The 22480-nt window shown below is 44.2% G+C and overlaps 3 protein-coding genes across 4 annotated transcripts in view; 1 reads left to right on the top strand and 2 right to left on the bottom strand.

Annotated features, from left to right (window-relative positions):
- Positions 1-289: 289 nt before the first annotated feature.
- On the bottom strand, positions 290-3634 carry pcare1 (photoreceptor cilium actin regulator 1; the record flags this gene model as incomplete). The annotated part of the gene is made up of 1 exon (XM_084451283.1): positions 290-3634. One exon carries the CDS (start codon positions 3632-3634, stop codon positions 290-292), a length of 3345 nt encoding a protein of 1114 aa, XP_084307409.1.
- A 3188-nt stretch (positions 3635-6822) lies between these two features.
- olfcb1 (olfactory receptor C family, b1) lies at positions 6823-15898 on the bottom strand (the record flags this gene model as incomplete). The annotated part of the gene is made up of 7 exons (XM_084451282.1): positions 6823-6951; positions 10341-11056; positions 11463-11496; positions 13057-13917; positions 14343-14631; positions 15574-15672; positions 15882-15898. The coding sequence occupies 7 exons, from the start codon at positions 15896-15898 to the stop codon at positions 6823-6825; spliced, it is 2145 nt and encodes a 714-aa protein (XP_084307408.1).
- Positions 15899-16901: 1003 nt separating this feature from the next.
- The window catches only part of LOC311319301 (CAP-Gly domain-containing linker protein 4), a 53585-nt gene continuing 48006 nt past the window's right edge, over positions 16902-22480 (top strand). The window contains exons 1-2 of one of the 2 annotated variants that reach the window (XM_084450818.1): positions 16919-16997; positions 20577-20611. The gene's annotated coding sequence lies outside the window, so the exon portion shown is untranslated. Of the gene's footprint in view, positions 16998-20576; positions 20612-22480 lie in introns of both variants that reach the window. The other variant, XM_084450817.1, reaches the window with a different exon arrangement.

Here is a 22480-nt window from a genome sequence, read left to right as displayed (position 1 = left end):
TTTGAACTGTTGATTGCTCAGTGTTCAGTGGCCCTAAGAAATATCTTGAGTATAAGGTTTCACCATTGTTAACAGTATGAATGACTGTGGCATTGACTTGTCTATGTAATTGTGACTGAATAAAGCGTTAACTAGTATGCACTAATACTTTGCAAGCATATGGTTTAGTGCAATGGAGTGAATTCATAGTACCTGGTACAAAACTGTACTGTACCTGTGAAATACACATTGTATTGTGAGAGTATAATGTTCTTTCCCATGGACTTGAAAGAGAAACAATGATAAACACTCACCCTTGTATATTGAGAGATGGTTCACTCCCACAAGTCTGTGCAATTGAGATTGTGGGCGAGCGGGATGGAAGGCTCAGACTGGGCCTCCGATCTGAATGGCTGCGTCGGATGAAAGGTTGGGGCCCTCGTGCCGACATAGGAAGCCTGCTGCGGTCTCCCCAAGGACGTGGGAGAATGCTTACTCCTGGGGAGGTCCAAGCTTGGGGAGGCCGTGGCTGCGCCTCGAAGAGCGATGACGTGGCAGGGCAAAAAACGGAGCGAGCGTTACTGATCATCCGGGAAGTAAAGGATGCCCCTGAGCTGGAGTCCTCAGTGCTGCTCTCTTGTATCCATCTTTGTAATCTTGGGGAGGCTGGTGGTGACGGTGCCTTGAAAGAGTTTGGTGTCATTTCCCGTCGGACGACAGGTGGGCTGGGAAGTGTCCTCTGAAGTGGCGGTGGGGTAGGGAGTTTGCGAATGACTGCAGAGCTGTTTGAAGATGGTGGCGTAGGCTGCCTCTTAAAAATGGGGGGACTGGGAAGTCTGCGATGCAAACTGCTAGGGGTTGACGGTGTAGATGGCAGCATACGAGCTCTGGATACAGGTGGCGTGGCGGGTGATCGACTATTGAATATTGGAGGGCTGTTGACATCTTGTCTTACACCATCCTGTATTCCTCCTGATCCTGCTTGATTGGATCTCTCAAGCCCCGGGTCAGTGAAAGGTTTTTCCACAGAAGAGTCAGAAGAATGCCGTAGGTGGATGATTTTTCGAGCTTGCTTGTATAGAGAAGCAGTCTCATTTTTCTCTGGGTCTACATCTGCCTGAACCACCTCAGGCTGGGTAATCCTCATATGAGGAGAAATGTCTGACTTCTTTACAGACCGGGCAGGGGACATGCTCCTGGAGCCTTGTGGCATATTGCCTTTGCTAGGCAGCACTGTAACAGACTGCATGGAGCCCCGAAGGCGCTGTGATGCTGTGGCCCTCTTGATAACATGCGATCGACCCCTGCTTGATACCCCATCATCTCCATCACTAACTAATAGACTCCGAGCATCTTCAAATGAATTGTCCAATAAAACCTCCAGTGGAGGAGGTGGAAGACTGTCCAGATCTAAGTCTTCATTTTTATCAGAGGATGTGAATTCTACCCTACAACTGGTGAGGCCAGTGCTAAGGGCAAGCTCAACATTTCCTAAGCCAGGCAATATAGGAACACCACACTTCCGCACCCCTTTAAGAGGCCCCAACACTCTGGATGACTCTTGTTTGTACTCTTCCATGCCTTGGCTAAAGGTATCAATTAGCTTTTTGACTGAATTTCTGCCCCTGTACAGTCCAGAGGGCGGCCGACTCAATGGAGGACTGGGAGGTGGGGTAGCTTTCACGGGCCCCTTAGTTGTTTTCTTGTCTTTCTTTTTCTTATCATCCTCCATGTCCTTGCCAACTTCCAGTTCTCCAGTGTTGCACTTCACAAGCCCTGCCTTGTCCTTTATTGGAAGAGTGTTGTTCTTCTCAAGTGAGGGACGTAGACGATTGGATGCTGGAGATTGTGCATTATTTCCTTGACTTTGTTTAGGTGTATTTGTCTTGCTGTTCCCTGCAGTCTTGACTTTGCTCATTCTCTCCAGCCTCTGACTCAAATCTCTCTGGGTCCTCTCTAGTTCCAGCAGTGTAGGATCTTCTGCTTTGCTGCGGAGGGATTCTGCAGAGCGAGATCGGTGTTCTTTGGTAACAGGGGTCTTTTTCAAAAACTTTCGAATTGGGGCTGCTGTCTGGGGCCTTTTTGGTGATCTTTCCTCATCTTCTGTCCACTGATGCCTACTGGTCTTTGGGCTTTCTGTAGGCTTGGTTTTGGCACTGGCACATTGTGATGGAACAAAACGTATCCGACCACTTATGGCGTCTTTCATTCTCAGGGTCATCTCTACATTTTGGGGGTTCTCTATACGTTTGGGTGGCAGACGGCAAGGTGGTTGTTCAGGATCAGACAGTAAGGAATTAGATTGTTTCCTGCCATGCTGTTCGCCCCCTTCAGAGTCTTCATCAGCCCTCTCATCATCATCATCGTCGTCGTCGTCATCCTCACCATCATCTAAAGAGGGTGATCTTAGCAATGAGTCTGTGTCTTTCTGGTCTTTAGCCATAATGGTACAAGTAGAATCTATTGAGCTGAGGGATACGCTGGAGCTCATTTTGTTGGTGAAATTTCGTCTAGATGCTCCCTGCCTGACACGGGTGGCATTGCCACCAATAGGACTACAAGGAAAAGTTCTGATGGTTCCAGTGGACTCACAGCTTCCACTTCTGAGCCGTCTTTCTGATCCAGCTAGTGACTCACTTTCAGCTCCAATACCACTGTCCTCACTAAACAGTGCAGAGTCATCCGGCCCAGGCTTGCGTAGAGAGGCTGCCTCAATGCGAGTTAACAACTGCATTAGCCTAGCCTCTGTTGCACGCTTGGCTTTCAGTTTCTCTTCCAGAAGCTCAGAGACAGAGGTAAAGTACTCAACTGCTTCTTCAAGAGCAGAGTCCCCGATTCCACCAACAGACTGGCCCACATTCCGCATTCTCTGAGTGGTGTACTGAAGTAGCTGCTGCAGTAGATCTGGTGGAGGTTCAGCTTTGATAGAGATAGATTTGGAGGGGTTAGAGGAGGATAGGTTTTTCATCTGGCTTGGCCAGGCGAAATGCTCCCCATTCTCCTTCAGAAGCTTTTCCCCTTCCTCTGCCATTTCTCGGAGTCCATGGTTGATTCCCTCATAGCGCATAGTCATGAACGCTACCATAGGCTGCACAGAGATCTGTGTTTGAGTGGCCTGGTCAAGGAGGCCTAGGAGAGTTTCATATTTAGTAATGCTAGGGTTCAAAAAGGTATATGCAGCCTGGTGAGCTTTCACCAAAGGTTCCGGAAAGTCAACTTTCTGCTCCACAATGGAAGCTTTCTTCTCTGTCTCTTTCTTTTTGTTCTGCTTTACATCTTTACCATTTTTCTTTGGCTTCCTTCCAGACTTTTTGTCAGCCATATCCTGCTTATCCCCCTGTTTCTCTTTTCCCCGTGACAGTGTATTGATCTCAATTTCTTGAGCCGCGAGTTTATCCAAAATGTCTCCCTGTGGTACCACCTCCGACAGAGAGGCCCTCTGTTTCTGTGGGGTCGATGGAGCTTCCCGCTGAGATGAGTGGGTCTGCCCGGCAGGTCTCTTCTTGCCACCACCCCCATCTGTCTCTCCTGTTGTCGAGGAGCCTCCACTCCCCCTATCCACAGACTGGGACTCTTGGGTCCCTGGTAATAGTGTCCTACCCCTCTTTGAGGAACCCCGAGTACCAAAATTGCCTTTTGATGGGGAGCAACCCATCTTGGCTGTTCAAAAGATGTTTGTATAGACTTGGTCAAACTGTCTATGTCCTGTAAAGACAGAAAAGGTAGGACGTTATTTAAAAAGAACGGCCAAGGTCCTTAGCCACCTGCTGCACTTGTCATTTTCAGATGGCTGAAGTGGTTGAGTCCGGCAGCTCTCTATTTCCATGTAGAAAAACATTATCTAAAACAAAACAGTGAAAAAGAAAAATCCATTGCAAATGCTTCCTTTTTCCTTACATATCATTGATATATTCCAGCAACATTTTTGTATGTCAGTTTTAATGTTTTTCTCTTCACCTCCTTGTCGCTTTAATTCTCAGAAACATCCCGCTGTACCGAAGGCGAGCAGCTGAAGGCATTACAGAGGCTTTGAAGTGAACTACTCAGTGTGCACATATGTCAAATACAACTCACACACATGTAAGACTTTAAGCTCATTAAGGGAATGAGAGCTGCTTTCAGGTGGCTTTTTATAGCCTGCACAACAGTATTGCTCTGTTTAGCACCGCAGTCCACTTCAATGCCAGATGGGAGAGCATACAGTAGCTGGCATGAGAACAAAAACAAACTTTTGGTTTGTTAAAGTGAAACAGGCTACAGTATATTCTCAAAATATAGATACTGTACAGTGGAAACTGCTTAGTGATCACGTCTGTCCAGGTCAAAATGATCACTATAAGTGGATGATTATTATAACCGTATGTCTAGCTGTGACCAGCAGCTCTATACTGTAGCTCACTCTGTCTGTCTGTCAATCAGTCTTGGTATAGCCACTTACTTGATCCAACACAAAGACCATGTTCATGAAGCCAACTTGTAGTGTAGAGTTGCTCTCACCTTTTAAATGATCCTAATGATAAATGATGATTCCTGATGATTATGTGAAGTGATGAATTTAAGTTCACGAGGGAATATAGGGTTGATGGAACATAGGGCCTAATTTGGGGGGGGGGGGATCATACTGTAGTTGCTGAGGGAACATCGATCTGAGGGAACATAAGGCTGAAGAAACAGCCTCCTGAGACCCTAGCTTTTGTTGGTATGCATTTTTAATTTATTCTAGCTATGTCGCTGGGGCGGAGGTAATACAAAAAATGCAGCAACATGAAGTAGGTGACATGATGGTTGGGAAGCAAAGGGAACTGTTTAATGGCAATATATGGAGTTCATGGAGCCACAACCATTCATATCTGACAACGTTAATCAATCAATCAATAAATACATAAATACATGAATAAATAAAGTGAACAGTTGTAATAATATTCTAATGGGCCAGATGGTTGGTGGGACATGAAACTCGTTCTGGAGTAGCTGGAGACTGTACTCTTGGTGTTAAGGGACTTCGAGCCCCTGATCTGGGGCAAGAATGTATGCGTCAGAACAGACAATATGGTGGCAGTAGCCAGGATGAATTGACAGGATGGAGTGAGCTCGGTGGCGCTCCATCATGCAGCAGAGAGGCTGTGGGAATGGGCGCACCATCGGCCACTGTCCATATCCACACACCACATTCTCAGTCTTCGGAACATGGCTGTGGACTTGATGTACTGTAGCAGCGCTCTTTGAAGACAGCCTTGCTTTTGGCATTGGTCATCCTGGTGACTTCAGTGGAGCAGTACTGCGCCCAGCCTGGCCTTTGTGAATGAAATTCAAGTCTCACCAAAGTGTTTTGTTTTCCTACTTGACTGTTGTTCTAACTTTGTAGTTCGTTCCTCTAGAATCAGTCTGTTAAAACTACAAATTGTTCCTGTGTGACATAACTTCCCTGTCCTCTTCATCTTGAAACTGTCACTTCCTTTTTCACGTTATAAACTATCGCATTCGTCCCCCAGTCACTCACTCTTGCCTGGATTCACTTCCTGTGCTTGAGTCCCACTTGCAAATCGTAACATAGAATAAACTTATTGTCTTTGTTTGAAACCAGCTTGTCCGACCACTCAGCGTGTTCTTTGAAATCTAAACTAAACCAAGTAAGATTTTTAATTTACACCTTACGCCCAAGATTGTGATGGGCTCTTACAGGTCTAGAGTGATCACCCTTCCTGCTTCCATCTTCCTCCTCCTCAGAGTGCGGAGGACGAGAGGACTTACGTACTATGTGAGCTGTACCGAGGCCATTTGGTTGTTGGACCAACTGCTAGTGTGCTTAGTGCTAGTGTGCTAACAATACTAAGATACTTAGTATCGTTAGATACTCATACGGATGCCAATGCCTTTCCGATACAGATTGATTTACTTACCTTGTTGCTTCCTTGTTGGGTTGATAAATCCAGCTTGCTTCAGTGTGTATGATAGTGTGTGTGTGTGTGTGTGTGTGTATGTGATTGCATTCAACCAGATAAATCAAAGAATTTATTCAAAAAGCAAAAGTGTAAATAAATCAAAGATCGATATACAGGTAGGATACGGCTGCCTAAAAGTCTACCAGGACCAGCACACCTGTCTCAATTAACTGGGGGCCCAGCCATGTGTCCATGTGTGGAATATATTTCCTGTCCTTGGCTTTCACAGATTTCTGCCCATTAATAGGAGCGACGCCCCTAAGGAACAGAGCCTCCCCAAATAGAATACCAGTTACTTGTGTAATTGCCTTTCTATGAGGGAGGTGATTATTTTGATCAGTGATGTCAATGGATTTATTACCCGATTGACAGGCTTATAGCTTCAGGGTATGGGAGAAGGGGGGGGGGGGTTGTTGCGATGCCACATAGAGGTATAATAATAATAATACATCCTACTGTATGTCATGTTGTCACTGTGGATTAGTAGCAGGATGAACAAGTGACTACATTGGCCGACCAATTGAGCACAATCCACTTGCTGTATCAAATGGGTGCCTCTGTGGAGGCACTGTATGATTGTGCAGTAGTATGTACAGTAGTACTTTCATCTATGAATGTAACTATGCAAAATTATAATTTTAAAAACAAGTTATGGTTTGCAAGATATGGTTACTTGCAAAAATATAGTATACAATACAGTATGATATCCAAATAAATGTCATACAATTATTTATTTCATAACCTTTTTATGTAGTGTCATGACTACCTACATATGTAAAAGTCACACACAAATGATGCATGCATGTGTACATTGATTGTACTGTAGCTTGTCGGCCTATATATAGTACAGTACCTCTAAAGCGATGTAAGTTAATTTAGACATGGGGGGGCCATGTTACTTTTAATAGCTTTGCTGCAGAGTGTCATCCTGGCTGTTATAACCTCCCCGCAGCGACGGCTCGTCTCTGTCCCTGCGGACCCTGTTCCAGCTTCGCTTGGCCAGAAATAACACCTTCACACCCTCATCGTTCTGTCCAAGAACGCTGTGGCACCTTCAGGACCACTGGAACCTGGATGGTTATGTGTTTTTGTTGTGTGCTGCCCTCTTGGCCAGGTCACTCTTGAAAAAGAGATTTCCTTTAACCTCAACGAGTTTTATCTGGTTAAATATAGGTTCAATAAAAAAAATACAATAAATAATATAGCCCACCCCTAGTGCGTACAAGCTATAGTACAAGCACTTTACATAAGTTGATAACAGCTTTTGTATTACTGATCTAAAAAGAGTGAATTTCCAAATACATATAAAATCGTTTAAGATTAACTGTGCATAACTTGATGTGTATAGCTCGAATTTCTGCAATCTGCCTACATCCAGTTTCTGCAATCTGCAATTTATAAAAAGTAGAAATAAATTACATTGGCTCATAAATTGCTGTAAAATCACATACTGTACTAAGACATATACATATAGCATATGTGCTAGGCTAAAAACCTAGGTGTCATACTTGACTCAGATCTTAATTTAGAAAACCACATCAAGAATATTACAAAGACATCCTTTTACCACCTAAGGAACATTGCCAAGGTGCAACCCTTTCTCTCTCAGGCTGACACCGAAAGATTAATGCATGCTTTCATCACAAGCAGGCTGGACTACTGCAATGCTCTACTATCAGGCCTACCAAAGAAAGCAATCTCTAAGCTACAAATGATACAGAATGCTGCAGCACGAGTCCTCACTAAGACTAGACGAAGGGCACACATCACACCAGCCTTAAAATCACTACACTGGTTACCAGTCAACTCTAGAATAGACTTTAAAATACTATTACTAGTCTATAAATCTCTCCACAGTCACTCACCAGAATATATTTCAGACATGCTTGTTAAGTACATGCCCAACAGACCACTCAGATCCTCAGGTACTGAACTTTTAACAGTTCCAAAAGCCAGGACCAAGAAACACGGAGAGGCAGCTTTTAGTTTCTATGCCCCCAACCTCTGGAACACCCTACCGGAATGCCTAAGAAGGGCCGAAACCACGGAGGTCTTCAATCGAGACCTCAAGACGTACCTTTTCGACCTAGCCTACAATCACTAGCTAGGACCTTGAGACACAGAAAGGCAGCCTCAAACCTACCTGTGAATCCTCTGTATACATTGGTATTTATCCTGCTATGCACTGTATGTATATCAAGTAGTGTACAGAAGCTGGTTATCCTGAAACAGGCTTGTTCTGTTCTGCATCAGTGTTTGTCATGTCTCTCCTATGATGTTTTTAGCCTCTCTTACTTTGAAAATGTAATTTAATGTAATGTATTGCTTTATAAATGTTCTTAGCCGGTATACAAACATACTCCTGGAGCTTGCTCGATCGCCTTGTTGAGAGGGGTCAGGGAAGAATTTTTACAGCTCACTTATCTGGCCCCCGGGTTATTACTGTTTTTTTTGCTTCCCTCTGGAATATGTAGAGAGTGGGTCGTATGCCCACCTCCCTTGTTCTCTGTAAAGCGCATTGTGTTGCCTCTGGGTATGAAATGCGCTATACAAATAAAGCTTTGATTGATTGATTGAGCATATCAAACAGGTGATTTACGAGTTTGAGCTATAGCAATCAAGGGTATATTTTTCTTGCGCACCATACATGTAACACAAACGGGGATGGATTGGTTGGTGACTTGGCATTGGTTGGATGGCTGGACATTTACACTTTTATTAATACACATTGTATTTTGTGTGTAGTTACGTCATTCTCACCAGGGCCTGTTGTTGATCACTGCGTGTTATTTCAGTAGGCCTATTTCTTGTCAGATGGTGCATGTGTGGACACTGTATTCTGTAAAACTTAAAGAATAAAAGTACATTCAACATTCATTGGAGTCATCCAGTTGGATAGGCTAGCCTAATATAAATAAATTGAGGACCTGTATTCTCAGCGTTTGCTGGGAATGCCACAGAAAGACAGGGAGGAAATCTATTACAAACTAATGTTTGTGATGATTAGCCTACGCTATTGACAACATAGCCTATTCACACGCATCCACCATTAGGCCTACGGACCAATTCATGATAGGCCATATTCATTAATGGATATTATATATCATTCATTGCAGAAGTGTTTGAATGACAAACATTAGCGAGTGGGCGTGTGAGCGTTATCTCGCCACACTAGGAATATGGTTAATAGGATAGGATAGTTTTTATTATTCCCAAGGACAAGGTATTATAGATACAATAAGGTACGAGACATCACAGTATACTGAATTGCAGGCCTAGGCCTATTAGAGTTCATGAATGTTGCACGTTACAGCACTCACAAAAGTAATGAAAATACACAACATAGCCTACACAAGGCATTCCAATGTTCTAAAATAGTACAATACTAATACTAAAATAGGCCTATTAAATACAACACTAACCATAGAGTGACAGCAAAACAAGGAATTGATTTTCTAACGTAAGCAGGACATGTTTGGTATTGCAGCAATTGTTAGGTCGAAAGCTTTATACAAGTCAAAAGCCCTTCCCACCTCAAGATATGGCTGTTTCAACCCCCACCCATCGACAATTAATTTTGGGCCCAAGTTGGCGGAGTTCCTCTGCTTATTTTTACCCTGGAGAAATAAGTGGTCCTGAGTCTAAGTTCAAAAAATGACTGGAGGCGAATGGGCGACTGGGCTGCTCTGTGGCGCCCCCCTTGGGTCATAGCGGGCGGGGGGCAGTGCGTGCACTCCGTGTCTCTAATGCCCCCACACAGGTAGCTGGCTTTGTTCTATGTTTTGTTTTCATTTCTGGATCCGGCCTGTGATTTGGATCTGCTTCCATGTAATGGGTTCTCAGGTGCTACACCCCTTCCGAGTTTCATAAAAAAAGGGTTTGGTAGTTTTTGCTTAATTATAGTCCAAAAAATGAATGGAGGTAAATGGCCAGTCCGGCTGTGTTTGGGCGGCCCATGGACCCTCCCCGAGAATTTGATCCGCTCAAGGGGTTGGAAGTTGACCCATGCTATACCCTTCCACTGAGTTTTGTGAAAATCGGTTTAGTAGTTTTTGCGTAATCCTGCTAATAGACAAACAAACAAACAAACGCATGCACTCACCCACTCACACTGTGCTGTTGCTGGGGCGGAGCTAATTATACAGTCAGTGCCAATGTCCCTCAAATTGACTTTGTCCTTGGCCTTTTCCTAATGTGAGGGGATGAGTCCATATTCCTTAATTCATCCAATTTTCTGATTGTGGCGACTGTTGATGATCCTAAAACCTCAACAGAGTTTTCGTCCATCACTGCTGAATCAATGGTGATCATTGAATTACTTCGATATGATGCAGCCTCTGACTCCATTGAGCCAGCTCCTGAGTCCATTGAAATATGCTGACCTTCTGAGTTGGTTGGAGTTATGTAGTAGATCCGCACCCATTTTAAGTAAGACTGTTTGGAGATGTCGGCTTTCTTTTTGAAGAGGATCATGTAACACTTTGGAGCGAAGTGGCAGAATATGATGCCAAAGTTGGAGACTACGATGGCGGAGGCCTGTATAACCGAGCTCTGTTTGATCTTGGTGACGTATATTGGGATGAAACAAATCCAGACAAACAAGTAGATGAGCATGCTGAAGATGATGTAGCCTGTTTCATTGAAGCGGTGCGGCACCTTCCTGCCTTTGAAGGCCAGTAGGAAGCAGATGAAGGCCAGCAGAGCAATGTAGCTTAGCATAAACCCAAAGCCCCAGTTGGAACCTTCATTGCACCGTAGCTCAATGTCCATGCTTTGGTCTGAGGTAAGGGTCTCAACCTTCGGAGAATCAAAAATCAGCCAGAAGACACAGATCAACCCTTGTATGCCTGTTCCACAGACAATAATGACCGGGGGTTTGTAAAGCTTATTCAGATGATACTGCTGATTCCTGTCTGACAGGAAAGCGAGGAAGGTACGAAAGGCCTTGATCAAGATGCAAGAGACCGATAATGTGAAGCCAAGGCTGTACATCGTCTGGCGAGCTCTGCAGACATGATCGTTGGGTCTGCCTACAAACAGGATAACAGCTCCGAAGCTAACCGCTAGTCCTGCTATCATGATGAAGCAGAGTTTCCCACCTGCAACTTTGAGCACAGCACTTTCACGTCCAACCACTAGAATAATGAGAACTGAAATTAATAGGACAAAGCCGATCCCTGTAGTGACGAGCAGAGCGATACCAAATGAGTCTTTCCATCTGAAATAGGCTTCAGTCCTTTGTTTACAACGAGTCCATCCCCTCAAAGACCAGGTTCCCTGAGGACATGTATGGCAGCTTTCCTGGTCTGTAAACGAGGTTGGGGGCACCATTAGATATATTTTGATAAAAAGATACTGTAACATGCAAATATGATTTTTTATGTACAATTCAAGCATTATGCCATTGACTCACGCAATGAATAGCATGACCAAACAATACTGTCTCTTTGTACTCACTGGTAACATTGCTGTAAGTTCCTTCGTCACATGTTATGCATTTGTGGCAACAGTATACAGTTAATATTTTCCGTGCTGTTCCACAGGGACACACCTCAGAGCATTTGGACACAGGGATCTGCAAAAACAGGAAGCATATACTGAGTTGTCTCTGAAATGTTTTACAGTCCCATGCTACTGTGCTAGCCCCGTCTGTGACTAAACTTATCTGCCCAACCAGCAGAAATTAAGACATGAATCCAGGACCTGAAAAACTGCGTTCTTACCATGAATACAAATTAGAACATGCCTCAGTGATTAGCACAATTTACCAAAATACTTCATGTAGCACAATATTCATGAAATACAAGCTTGTATAACATCCATAAAACAGTACTGAAAACTTTCTAACCAAACTTGAAATACTGCAAACACTTGTCCATTATGGTCAACAGGAGGACACTTTTATATTCCGGACATTAACACAGTGGTACCCTAGCAGTTGAAGAAGAAACCAAAGGTTTGGGATCTGTAAAGGACAATTGTGGCTTGTGTTCTGACAGCTAGACAGTTGCTTATTTCCCCAGTAACAAGGTTTTGTGACAATCACCACCATTGTGCCCTTGAGCAAGGCACTTATCCCCTACACTGCTCCAGCTGAGCGGTACTATGGTAGTGTCCAGCTGAGCGGTACTATGATAGTGTCCAGCTACAGTATGTGTCCCATCCTCAGTCTACTTGCCTCATTAAATAAGGGCCAAATATATATAAATTATACTGTATATATATATATATATATAATTTTTTTACACAGTCACCACAGACAGCCCACTGAAAGGACCCAGCATTTTTTTTTAGGTTACTCTTACCGTCTTGTTTGGCGTTCCCCATTCTATGTCACCCTCTTTGATATCCACAAAATTTTTCATCAGATTGAACTCGCCAACAACTCTGAACCTTCTCCTCTTACCATCTCTCACCCAGCTGACCAAGTCGTAGCCATTCATAGAGCTCCCGGATTCACTAAAGAAAAAAGGCCGCCCGTCAAGAGTGAAATGAATGTCTTTCAGTACCTGGAGAAGCTGAAAGAAAGATGGAATTGAAATAATCAGATATCATTGAAAATGAGGATCTGCAAAACAACTTATAACTAGAAAGGGTGCTCAGAGAGCACAGGCCTCTGCGCATGAATGCATTTTGTTGGTGTAACTCAGGTGAAATGGTTAAAATCACGCCTCAGTTTATATGTAAAAGCTTACCACAGGATCAAGGCTAAGAAAATGTAATTTTTCCTAAGAGTGAATGAGAATAGATATTATTTTGCTTTACATGCATAGACAGATAAGATAATATTGTTTGTTTAAACAGCATATACATACAATTGATATCTAAGTTGATATATATCTATCTAAAGCTGATTTGATTCATTGTAACAAAGAGCCAACGTTCCTAAAAAAAATCGTCTTTGTTTTCTTTAAATTTTTGTATCCACCCAGTTATTTGGATGCGCAAAATGTAATAGGTTCTAAGTTGGCCCATGCTACGCCCCTCCACCGAGTTTGGTAAAAATCGCTCTGGTAGTTTTTGCAAATAACAAACAAACAAGCACACGTGACTGTACCTCTGCCCCACAGTCTCGGAGGCAATAATGGAAACAATATATGAAACTCAAGACTATTGCAAAATGAATGTCCCTCACCTTCCAAGGTGGGATGTTCCTCTCCCCTGGGCAAAAAGACTGACTGCATTTGAGGAGGGATTTGAGAGCATGAGCGATCGTCCATACAGCCAGTTTTTCACCATAAGCCAATCTCAGATCAACTGCACGTGTCAAGAACTCATCGTTGGCTTGCTGAGGGTTGGGTATCTTGCATGCCAATGGTGACTTGAACTTGAGAGAATCTGGCAAGCGACATTCGGCAGCAGGTTTGTTTGCCAGACAATCCTTTTGTTCTTGCACTTCAGGAGAACATCCAAATCTTAGATTCTTGTATTCCTCAATGAAGCGATTCACAACTCCTGGACCTGGTGCCAGATTCTGCAGGTATTGTTTAAGCCCTGGGTTCTGACCTGTGATGAAGGTGAACCCAAATATGTCCCCAACCATGTTGATTCCCTTCATGGTGGCCAAAGACTTTGTCATGGACCAGGCGTCACTTGCAATCCAGGTACGACTGATTCCTTCCCTTATCATCTCTTCAAACAGCTTCTTTACAAGCTCGCTTTTCAGGATGAGCAATATCACGTGAGCTTTGGAGGATTGAATTTCATTCACCACTTCACGGATTCGAAGATTGATGTCGCTGTGGTCAAGGTAATGGGGGAGGACTTTCTGAAATGCGGTGCAAACGTGGACTTCCTCTGCATGTTTCAGGAAGCTCTGCAGAGCGGTTTTACCATAGTCATCGTCCCCAGATACCACCCCCACCCAGTCCCAGCCATAATGGGCCATGAGCTGGGCCAAAGCACGCGTCTGGTGGATGTCACTAGGGATGGTGCGCAAGAACGATGGGAAACGTACTTTGTCATCCAGAGTTGCCGAAGATGAAGTGGTACTTATCTGTAAAGGAAATACGTTTCAATATTATGAGAGTATCTTCTTAAAGGAGTAGTAAAGGGAAGATTTGAAATTTTTCAAGGTGCCCACCCATATCCATTGTATGACCAAAACAGTGGTAGAGCAATTATCAGACTGTCAACGTTTTGATCTGAACGATTGTATATGATCATAAGTAACCTTAAAACAGGGCTAAACATGCATTTTCCCTTTACTACTCCTTTATATTTGAAATAAAGGATATATTTGAAATGTGTCCTCTGTTGAATAGGCTATTAGTAAATTACCATTACTAGCCCTTTTGTATTTTCATGTACTGCCTATCTTTTATAAGATATTTAAGATATCTTCGATATATAAGATGAATAATGTCATGGCTCATAGGCCTTTAGTTCAACACAAGATGCCAAAAGTAAGCTTTTACTCACGAGAGGTACCATGTAGAGACTCAGAAGCCTGGCCACAGTGACGGACACCTCAGAATAGCGTGCCCCAATGATGGCCTTTACAGGTGGCCTTTCAATGAGGTCACACTGCAGGGGCAAGGTGTCATTAATCATCAGCATTTTCTCAGCACTCTGGAGGGCCTTACTGGCATCTGAGCAAGTGTCACAGATGACATAGCCAAGACGAATTCCTGGCAAGAAGCTGGAATTGTTGATTGTATCAATGGTGTGGATGATGGCCAAAGAGCGAACGAAGGATCGTAAGTCAAAACTATATTGGAGAAAGACCATAGAAAGAGTATACAAAATTAGCGTTCCAAAAATCACACATTTCCCATTTCTGTATACACTATATACAATTTTCCCCAAGGAATTTCTCTCTTAGGATAATTGACTTTAAGTTTTTTTGCAGTGCACCGTAAGAATGAACAGTGAACTGAATTAGCCAAGACAGCTGATAATTGCTTACATTTGGAGAGGTTTTAACGCTATGCACTTTGTCTGACATTTTTCTAAATAACATGGATTGAAATAACATATTTTTAACATTATACAATAACATATATATGCTTGGAATGTAAAACAAGTAGGGAACCTAAAACTAATTTTGGAAATATTTCCGACATTCTGCAGTAGCCTATGCAGGTACATGTCAATCAAAGCAATCAAAGCTTTATTTGTATAGCGCATTTCATACCCAGAGGCAACACAATGTGCTTTACAGAGAACAAGGGAGGTGGGCATACGACCCACCCCTACATAAGGGAAGCAAAAAAACAGTATCACCCGGGGGCCAGATAAGTGAGCTGTAAAAATTCTTCCCTGACCCCTCTCAACAAGGCGATCGAGCAAGCTCCTGGAGTATGTTTGTCTACCGGCTAAGAACATTTATAAAGCAATAAATTACATTAAATTACATTTTCAAAGTAAGAGAGGCTAAAAACATCATAGGAGAGACATGGCAAACACTGATGCATGTCTGTGTGTGCGTGAATGTGCCTGGGCCCAGATAGAGGCAGGGGTAGGGGTAGGGAGGGGGTAGGAATGGGAAACATTGTGTGTGGTTAATGTGTGGGTTTAAGTATTTTGAATGTATATTAAGTAGTTCAAGTATTTTGAATGTATCTTATAAAACATTGGAAAAAATCCCCCAAAAAGAAAAAAGTGTTTCCCAAACCCATCAAAAAGTTCAAAGAAAAAAATTACAACTTACTGTGTGCAGTTGAACCTCTGGGGCTTTATTTTCTTGTGTAGGTTCTCCACCCTAGCATGACAGGGTTTCAGCACCCCGATGATGATGTCACCCGGAGCCCTGGCTTCACACGTGGACTCAGAGTCACAGCATCTGCCCAGGCCTACCAGCACATACACAGCCAGGATAGACAGAAACATACAATGGAGCATAATGACAAGCTGGGGTGTACCGTCTCACAACAAAACAGAGCTTAGAAGGAAATTCTGAGCTTCCCAGATGAACACACTCCTTTTATAGGTGTGACAAGGCCCCGGGGATTTCCTCACCAGTAGCAGCAGAGCATGGTATGCACGTGGGGTGAATGTCACATGTGCTAGTTGTTCTGGTGACCTGTGTTGAAAGTATGTGCAGTATGTCTTGAGGAGGAAGCTGCGGTAAAGGAAGACGGTTCAGGTCCCTGACATAAACAGTACGCTATGCAAGGGAGACATGACATCATATGGATGGATGGATCATATGGATGGATGGATCATATGTGTAGCAGGCTGCTGCGGATGTTCTACCGGTCCGTGGGAGACAGCACTCTGTTTTTGCCATGGCCTGCTGGGGAGGCTGCACCAGGTCTGGGGAGGCAAACAAGCTGGTGAGGAGGGCCAGCTCTGTCATGGGGCAACAACTGGACAGTCTGAAGGCCATGGAGAGGAGGATGAGGACTCAAACTGAAGTCCGTCCTGGACAACCCCTCCCATCCCCTCTAGGACACGCGGTGGCAGATGGGGAGAACCTTCATCCACAGACTCATCCCACCAGGGGCAAAACACAACAGTTCAGGCATTCCTTTGTGGCAACAGCAGACTCTATAACAGTTCCCGAGTGTTCCTGAATACCTGATTGTATGTATGTATGTATGTATGTATGTATGTATGTATGTATGTATGAATATTACAAATTGTATGTATGGATATATTTTATAGTTTATGCATACTGTATGCATATATTTGTACTATATTATGTATACTCTTTAGATAGATAGATAGATAGATAGATAGATCATGCACACACACACACGTGTGCACGCACGCACACACACACACACACACACACACACACACACACACACACACACACACACACACACACACACACATTTCCCCTTAGCAACTCTAAACTAAAGCTTCAAAAACAGATGATGGCAATTACCTTGTTTCTAGTTTTTAGTGTTGTTTAAAAAAATCCAGCTAACAGACAGGTGAAATACATATGCGCAAACTGCGCAGTAATACGCAACATTCATTCTAATCAATCGTTGCACGTAGAGCCGTGAAGTCACTCTAGTGACGTAATCTGCGGAAGCAACGGAATCGAATTTTCGAGCGTCTGTTTCAGTCATGAGTCCAAACATCTTGAAACGAACTAAGACACATTTTCCATAATCAGATCAGGTAATTAAATTCGCCCTCTCTTTCTAATGAAATCGTAATTATGAACTTATTTAGTTAATAGCAAGCTTTGTTCTGCCAAAACGTCGCATAGTGATGCTCAGGAGTTTAGCTTCCATCCAACGTCCGACGCTCGAGCTTGCAGGGGCATACGTTTATACACAGGCAGCTTGCCGTTGAACGTTGCCACCTTATAACCTTCAAAATTGTAGACTTGATGAGTAAACTTGCTTTGGCTTCCAAATGAAAAAGACAGACACCTTTGCGGAGCGTCAGCATTAACTGGAGCAAGATAGCTTGCTAACGCGCAGACAGCTTGCTCCTCTGACTGCACGCGCACGATTGCTTGATCGATCAGTGTCTAACGTAGTGAAATACATCTGTGTGTGTGTGTGTGTGTGTGTGTGTGTGTGTGTGTGTGTGTGTGTGTGAGAGAGAGAGAGAGAGAGAGAGAGAGAGAGGGAGAGGGAGAGGGAGAGAGAGAGAGAGAGAGAGAGCGACAGCGAGACAGCAATATGAATATCTGCCTCTCTGGCATCGAAAAGAACAGGTGGCAAACAGGTCTTTCACTCCACTGCTAGCAAATGGGCAGGGTGTGGTTATAACACAGTAGTGGTGTGTCCGCGAACATTCATTCATTTTGACAATACAATAGGCGCTTAAGAGGGAGGGTTGTGGTAGTACTTCTGTAAGAGATGAGTTTTGAGCCTGTGGTGAAAGATGGGCAGCAGAGTTTGAGCCGCTACAGGGAGTCAGTGTAGGGTACGGAGAAGGGAAGTTGTGTGGGAGACTAGTGTGGTTGAACACTAGCAGCAGCTTTCTGGACAAGTTCCAGGGGTTTAATGGCTCCCTCTGAGGGGTTCTCTCAGAGAATCACCCACAAGATGAATCGAATCGAGTCTTTGTTCATTCTTCACGTGACAGCTGCAGGAGCCAGGGCAGGACTGGGAGAAATGACATCACGGGTTCCTCTGTTTTATGTATGATCAGTGATGAAGAAGAAAAATGGACTGGTGCAACGAGCCACACTGCCAGTCACACACTGTCAAATTGTAGGCTCAAAATTCGAAAAGGTGGCTGATTAGGTGGACCCAGGGAGGCAGGTCACGGGACCTTAGAATGTCCCTCTCTTGCCCTTTCAGCTACACTAACAAACAGCAGCCATTACATTACATTACAGTCATTTAGCAGACGCTTTTATCCAGCTAATGCGAGACAAACATTACACACGATGAGTGGGAGAGGGGACCAAAGGGAAGAGTGATCTCTTGGCTGGTCCATGATGTACAAAATCTCACCCCACCGGCCAAAGTGCGTTACCTGTATTCTCTCTCAAAGAGCTCCAGGACAAGCAACAGGGAGACTCTGTACTAGCAAGAGTCATCCACTATGTGACACGGGGCAGGAGACCATCTAGGAGAGAACTAATCAGGGAACATCTTAGAGTCCAGAAAACACTAAAGCAGTGGGACAAGCTGACGATGTTAGACGGCATCCTGTACAGAGTGCTCAAAGACTCGCTGGCTGGGAAGAGGCGCTACCAGTATGTCATCATACTGGTAGCACTGGTCAAGCAAGCCCTGCAAGGCATCCACGATGACGCTGGGCACCAAGGACAGCACAGAACCCTATATCTGGCAAAACAGAGGTTCTTCTGGATTGACATGGAACGGGATGTGCGGGAGTATGTCAAGTCCTGCAAGCGCTGTGTGGTGAGCAAGACACCACAACCCGAGGGTAGGGCCCCTCTTTAAAGTATACAACAAGCCCTCTGGAGATGGTCTGTATTGACTTTTGGACAGCTGAAGTCCCAAATGGAAAGAATGTGGATGTCCTGGTCATTACCGACCATTTCACGAAAATGGCTCACGCCTTCCCATGTCATGATCAGTCAGCAAAGCAAGTTGCTCGACAACTCTGCGTCTACGGCTTCCCAGACAGGATCCACTCTGATCAAGGAGCTAACTTTGAGAGTCAGCTGATTCAAGAGTTGCTGCTGATTGCTGAAGTGAAGAAGTCAAGGACAACGGCAATCATCCCATGGGAAACGGTGCTGTTGAGCGCTTTAATCAGACCTTGGGAGGAATGATCAGGGCACTACCTCCAAGACTGAAGCAGAAGTGGCCCCAGATGCTGCAGACACTGACCTTCGCCTATAACTGCACTGCCCACGAGTCAACAGGCTATGCTCCCTTCTACCTAATGTATGGGAGAATCCCTAAACTCCCAGTCGACGTGATGTTCCACAATGTGGAGAGAGATTGCGACATCGCTGACTATGACAAGTACGTCCTGAAGTTGAGGGAAGAACTAAGGGAGGCATTATCATCTGCCCAGGTCAATGCCGTCGCCAGCCAGCAACACCAGGCCGAGGTGTATAACAGGAGGACCAAAGGCCATGATATCGTGGAGGGAGACCAAGTTCTGCTGGCCAACAAGGGTGAAAGAGGGTGCAGGAAGCTGGCGGATAGGGGGGAGTCAGTCCCGTATGTGGTGGTTTCAAGAGACCCGAGATGTCATACCTACCGTATCAAGAACACCAGCAGTGGCAGGGCTGTACAATGAAAGTCATCTGCTACAGTGGCAGCTTGCTATGCATTTCCAGTTGCTAGTAAAAGTGTATTTATCTGATGATGAGGCTGTATTAGAATAGTTTTTTACCTTAATTGCCAGATGTATCTTACCTTTGCCTTAGTTGATGATGGGAGACAGCAGGCCCTGGTTTAAACTGTCCATCTGCAATATCATCCACACCTCCCTCTAAACCTTGTTTGCTACTCTAGTCTAGACTCTAGTTCACAATGCTAAAAAGGCAATATGGTGCCCCAATGCCATAGAGTAGGCCTACTCACACACTCAAAAATAGTATAGCTGTAGATTGTTCCACTTTCCTGTGAAGAGGGAAAGGAAATGTCAGACACGGATTGGAGTTTGAAACACAAGGCTTCTACTGTATATGGAGTTAGCTAGGAGAAATTGCATAGTTTGGAGCATATAAGTTAGGCCATATAGCTGTACTTTTTTTGTTTTTATCCAATTCATCGATTAATCAGGTCTGTTTTTTGGGATGTGCATCATCAAAACAATTGGTGCGACCAAATGATGCCTGGTGCCACCAACTAAAAAAGTTGGTAGTACCAGTGCCACCTGTGGAACATGGTAGTTTTGTGCCTTCCATCTTAAATTGCACTTGTACTGTATGTCACTGAACTCTTGTTGTGACACCCCATGCTTTTTGTTACATAATGTTTGTGTGCCCTGCCACCTGATAGCCACATTCCCTGCATGGCCAGCATTGCTGTTGAGTTCCTGGGTGAGAGGAGTCAGCATACTGCTCAGGTGATTGACAAGACCAGAGCCAGTGAGAGAGCAAAGGGGGTGGTGAATCAGAAAGGAATTCCATGCTAGCTTTAAATAGCAGGAGATAAACAGGGTTGGATAAGGGGCCAGGGGGTGAGTGGAGATCAAATGTAGTGTGCAAACCCCTTGCTTGTCGCTCAGCTTGGAACTCTGTGTGGGTCGCTGGGCCCAGGGACTGTGTATCTCTTTTTGGCTTTGAACTTCATGTTTCTTCATGGACAGCAGCAGCAAGGAGGAGCAGAGGGGACGAGAGGACTGTGAGTGTTTACTGGCGAACTTCCTGTATTATTTGGCATGATTTGAATGTGTGATTTGAAGGCAGAGCATCAAATTACTATCTAGGTGTGTCTCTCTTTCTCTTTCCTCTTTCTCTCTGGCACATTCCCAGGTCTGAGTAGCTTTGCTAGTCTCAGCTTGTTTATAAACTTATTTAGGCTAGGCCCACTCTTAGAAGTTTTGCAGCTGGCAACTTGGAATGTGCATCTATTTGTGCATTTGATTTATAAATGACAGTTTAAACTGCAACTTCTGCACTGTGAGCTTGCTATTTTGCTAGCCACAATATAATAGAAAGTGTATTTGCCATGTGTACTGTAGCAAGTACAGGTACATTGGAATTCTTGTCATCGCTTGTCCTTACAGTATCTTATCAGTAATTAGTTCCTCATTTCAGTCCTAGGTACGCACCTAGACATAAGGTCCCCAAACTGGCAATGTACTATACTTAGTCTAGCAGTCTATCAGTGTCATTCTCAACCACTTATCCTATCCGATCATGCTGTGTCTGTGTCCATGATATAGGCAGTGCAAATAAAGCTCAATGAGAACTTTTTTTATAGTTCAATATTCACCTTTACTTTCTAGTAGTTTATTAATTGGCCGCAAAAATCGACCCCAACAATCGTTTTCGTGACATGAGACTGCACGAGACCCTGTGAATTTATTTATTTTAGAATTTCGGTGTACTGGCTACAGTAGTACACTGGCGTGAAATGTGGTGGAAGCGGAAGTGAGGCGTTTTGCATGTCACAATATCAGGAATACAAAACTTCACCCCGCAAATGTATCTACATGTACATAAAAGAAAGAAGACCGGTATTTACCTGCATTGAGGCCATCCTTCCAGAAAGTCAATTTAAGTAGCTACAATCTTTCAATCAAGTTTGCTCCACACGCCTTTATCATATCTTTTCCCCATCATTACAGCGAGCAAGTGGGGGATTGTGGGAAGTGTGGTTCTTAAAACGCACTGCTAATGTTATCACGACCAGAGGGGCCGCCAAAGTGCCGAGTTATCTCATGCAGCCTTAAATAACATTCAATTATACATTTGTGCAGATTGAGTTGTTTATTGTGTAGGCAAGAGTCAATTCTTATTGTCTATCGCATAGTCAAGGTGTTCAGTTGTTGTCAGGGGTTGGATCATAAAGTCATCCCCACCGGGTCTTCAACCCCAGTCTCCAGAGTCCAATGCTCTCACCACTACTCTACTTGTGCAGTGGAGATCGGCGGGTTGATTTTGGTGTCCTTCTTTATTTTGGTGTGCTGGGACTACTGCCTCTTGTGGTGCCAACAGAGAAATGCACGCCAACATTGTCTGCAGTTATGGAGTGAGGGAGGAAGGGAGTGATAACCGGACGAACGCTATACTAGGAAAAAATCATCAATACATTAAGCTCATTCCTCCACCTAAAGCTGTGCCAGTCAACAGTCAGTCTAATCACCGAAAATAAACCACATGTAGGTGTAGAGCGACTGGTGCATCACATCCCATACAAAAATGAATTACTATAGGATTTGAAGTGTCCTACTCCTATTGTAATGAGGACTGTCTGTCTATAATGCAGTAGCGTACCGTGGGGTCTTGCACAGGGTCTTCTGCCCCCCAACCCCCCCACCTCCGCATACCCCGTACACACACGCAGATAGGGAAAGAAACTACGCACGTAGGGGTCAGTGGCGTCTTGGGGGTCCTAGAACCGAGTAAGCCAGGACCAACGAAGCACAATTTTTTTGGGGGTTCGCTTTCAAAGCATGCCCTAATGGGTTTCACAGCACCAGAAGGGCGCTGAGCATTGGCATATGTAAAAACATACAGGAAAACTATAGTAGCCTAGGCTACTGAT

Source organism: Borostomias antarcticus, assembly GCF_949987555.1.
Source record: "Borostomias antarcticus genome assembly, chromosome: 16".
In the NCBI taxonomy this organism is placed as follows: Eukaryota; Metazoa; Chordata; class Actinopteri; order Stomiiformes; family Stomiidae; genus Borostomias; species Borostomias antarcticus.
Note: the sequence above shows the minus strand (reverse complement) of the source record. Positions and strands in the feature narration are given on the sequence as shown.